The sequence below is a fragment of the Rutidosis leptorrhynchoides genome, chromosome 1 (assembly GCF_046630445.1).
Source record: "Rutidosis leptorrhynchoides isolate AG116_Rl617_1_P2 chromosome 1, CSIRO_AGI_Rlap_v1, whole genome shotgun sequence".
Lineage (NCBI taxonomy): Eukaryota > Viridiplantae > Streptophyta > Magnoliopsida > Asterales > Asteraceae > Rutidosis > Rutidosis leptorrhynchoides.
This window is the reverse complement of record NC_092333.1, coordinates 707,115,559-707,118,781: the sequence shown is the minus strand read 5'-3', so window position 1 is coordinate 707,118,781 and position 3,223 is coordinate 707,115,559. Positions and strand designations below refer to the sequence as shown.

The window sequence follows — 3,223 nt, the reverse complement described above, 5'->3', positions numbered from 1 at the left end:
CCGTTGCGGCGGCCGTGTTGTTCACAGTTCGTATCCAAAAATGGCTATGACCTTGTGTTGTATGACAGTGTTTTACACAAAATGGCTGAGTAGTAAAATGGTGGTCATATTTTCATTGACAATGTAAGGTATTCTTGGGTGTCACACGAACCGAATATATATTAACGTTTTAAGTTGGGTAATCTTAATTTTTATCCTAATACTTGTTTACAACTTCAAAAGATGATAACTGATAAGTCTGATGATAACTTTTTACTGGCTACCATTGTCTTGTTCGCGTCAATCCTTTTTTTTTTTTTTTTTTTTTGCATGTTTGCCCTTCTTCACCTGTATCATGTTTTAAGTTGTTAAAGAAACTGTTAAGTATGGTCAAGTAATATTGGTACTTGTTTGTAGTTACCTTGTCGTTGGAAGAGTTGCCTTTCAGATGATGGTAAACGTTCACGTGTAGTAGCCTCAAGCTTTCCTCGCACCAAAACAGAGCATGCATCAACTACAAACATAACTGCAATCACCAAGATCCCGATATAGATCAGAAACACCTGTACAACTTAAACAAAAAATAGCTTAAAGTATAATAAAATACTGTTATTTTAACATTAATAAAATATGGAAGGAATAATATATAAACAAAGGAAAAGTAAAATCAAACCATACCCTTAAAAGTTATTCGAACGATAGTTGATGAAGCACAAACAACATAATTTTCAACATCAATGGGATCTCGAATACGATTTCTTTGTTGTATAGCACGCTTCCTACTGCAGCTAAGCAGGAAAAAAAAAAAACAACATATCTGAACACAAACATTAGAACACAATTAGCACATGTAAAAAGTTTACCCCCAAAAAACAAATATGTATATACCTTCAGGGAAAACAATGTGGAGTTTGACAGAAATGAAACACATGTAGAAAATAAGTACACAATCGAAGCAGTACATCATGCACAAAGTTTATATAACACTTGCAACATGTAAAAATAAGGTACAACAAAATAAACCGCGTTGTATACTTTCACTATGACCAACAAATAGTTCAGCTTATAACTATTTAATAATAGAATGACATCAACACATTATTGGCACATGTAGATATTTAACTAAGAAAACAAAAACAAAACAAAAAAAAAACAAAAACAAAAACAAAAACAAAAAAAAAACAAAAACAAAATCACATATATATACACATTCAAAGAAAGCAAACAGGTGGCGAAACTGACCCAAATACACAAAAGAAATTATGATCTATAACAAATGGTGGTCATTAAGGTGTAGTATATGTGGTAAAGCTAACCCAAAAGACAATGGGCAGATGTAAAATATAATTTTTTACAGTCATCATTTATACATATTAGGTGTTTCGAAGTAAACGTGCAGATGCACCAACCTTTTTAATTTGTGAACGTATATAATGTGAATATGTTGTTATCTACAACTAAGAAAATACTATAATACATACTTCACAATCATGAAGACATGGCCACTTCGGAGACATCAGACAATCATAGTTACATTTACAAAGATTATAACAATTAACTTAATTAAACGAAACTGTAACAAACATATATAATTACATTAGTGCAAATTATAAAAGCCTCCATTACTACTTAGTCCATAAGGATTTAACAAAACAAATAAAATCGAAATTGACTACAAAAATGCAATAAGACACATACACACACATATAGGCACAGATTTAAGAAGGATACATACTGATTTACTTTCATATGGAAAACCCAAGCAACAACATCAGCTCGATCAGTAGCAGTCAAATAATGTTAACTTCCCACATACCTCTTAATTTCAAGCTATCTTGCATTACATGTAAAAGTTATAAAAAAGAATTGAGGGTTACCATGGACACGACATATAGACAACGCATCCAAATAATGATTATACATATATCGAGGCCCTCCCGTAAACGACATTGGCAGTATTGATCGTGTCTCGACTTGTTTTAATATGCTACAAACAGCCATTACAACCATAACAAACTTCACTAATCAATTCTCCAGAGTTTTGTAACAAAAATGATATTCTAATTCCAAGGTATGTAACTATGCATCCAGAAAATTATTATTAGGCATAAATATATAATCATCTAACTAACCCCAAATTTAATCAACTACTTATTGAATTCTAATCTAGCATCTAGAATCCCCAAAATTAATTAAATATACTCCAATATCTAACAAAATTTGCAATTATTATAAAATATAGTACTCACCTGACTTCAGGATTATCAGTTATGTAGATAAACCTACCAAATCCATCAGGTCTATCAAGTTAGATTCATTAATTAAATTAAAGTATTATAATTCATTAGATCTTGAATGGATCAATTTTTTTAATTTACGAACCTCAGGTCTGAACCATCGCTTAAAAGTTGAAGAAGACGCCATTTGTTTGACCAAAAAACAGTGTGTGCAAAGCAAGTATGTAAAGAATCATGAGTACATGTAAGCACATATAATAATCTGATATGTATCAGGCTAATAAATAAAGCAGCCAGCGTCTTTGACGCGCATCACAACATTGCAAAAATAGCAACAACGACTTTAAGGTACATTCAAAGTGATATCAACTAACCAAATACAATAAGAATTTAGCTACTAATTATTAGCATTAATAAAGTTATAGGATGGCTACCAGCAACCGAATGGAACGACGGAGATAGTGACGACGGTGGACATAGAAACCTAATCTTTCGCCAATCTGAACAATTAACAAATAAAATCAATTGAAATAACTACAATCTACAAAAATTAAAGTAATTACGAACTGGATTTTGCTTACCCATGATAATTATCAGCCACCACCGATGACGATGACGAGAATCTTGCCACCACTACAGTCGCCACCACCGCCATCGCTCACATCTGCCACCACGGACAGATCCGATGAGAGTTGTTACAGTAGTGAGCTTCAGTGGTGTTGCTTTTGTGGATTTCAATAGAACCCATGAGATGGTTGGTAAGTATACCTATTTGATGAAATCAAATGGTTTTTGGAGTGAAATTTTGATTAGAAAGAAAGATGAAGGAGATGGTGGAAGAGTTGGTGAAAAAATTAGGTGGAGATCTCTGACTGAAAAAAAAAAAAAAAAAAAAAAAAAAAAAACCCTGCTACAATGTAACAGTAAAAAATGGTGTCTGTAGCCAATAGAATTGCAGCCTTTTTACGGCAATTAGTATATAGTAGGTAGGTGTAACGACCAAACTT

At 32.5% G+C, this 3,223-nt stretch overlaps 1 protein-coding gene across 3 annotated transcripts; it reads right to left on the bottom strand.

The window, feature by feature from the left end:
* Positions 1-35: 35 nt before the first annotated feature.
* On the bottom strand, positions 36-2,996 carry LOC139886182 (uncharacterized). 3 transcript variants are annotated; one of them, XM_071869931.1, is made up of 5 exons: positions 2,798-2,996; positions 2,651-2,716; positions 658-767; positions 401-505; positions 36-327 (listed from the first exon to the last, which is right to left on the bottom strand). In XM_071869931.1, exons 2-5 carry the CDS (start codon positions 2,692-2,694, stop codon positions 260-262), a joined length of 327 nt encoding a protein of 108 aa, XP_071726032.1. In that variant the 5' UTR covers positions 2,695-2,716; positions 2,798-2,996; the 3' UTR covers positions 36-259. The 3 variants fall into 3 exon arrangements, 1 of the variants encoding a protein (XP_071726032.1); XR_011772302.1 differs by lacking the exons at positions 2,651-2,716; positions 2,798-2,996 and having other exon boundaries at positions 401-550; positions 658-1,028; XR_011772301.1 differs by lacking the exons at positions 2,651-2,716; positions 2,798-2,996 and having other exon boundaries at positions 401-542; positions 658-1,028.
* Positions 2,997-3,223: the final 227 nt, after the last annotated feature.

Bases quoted from the DNA above. Each gene is read 5' to 3' on its own strand.
- LOC139886182 (XM_071869931.1), bottom strand. From the start codon at position 2,694: ATGTCCACCGTCGTCACTATCTCCGTCGTTCCATTCGGTTGCTG. The intron at 506-657 runs GTATGGTTTGAT...TGGTGATTGCAG, and splicing joins CGTTCGAATAACTTTTAAGG to TTATGTTTGTAGTTGATGCA. The intron at 328-400 runs GTAACTACAAAC...AACATGATACAG, and splicing joins GCAACTCTTCCAACGACAAG to GTGAAGAAGGGCAAACATGC.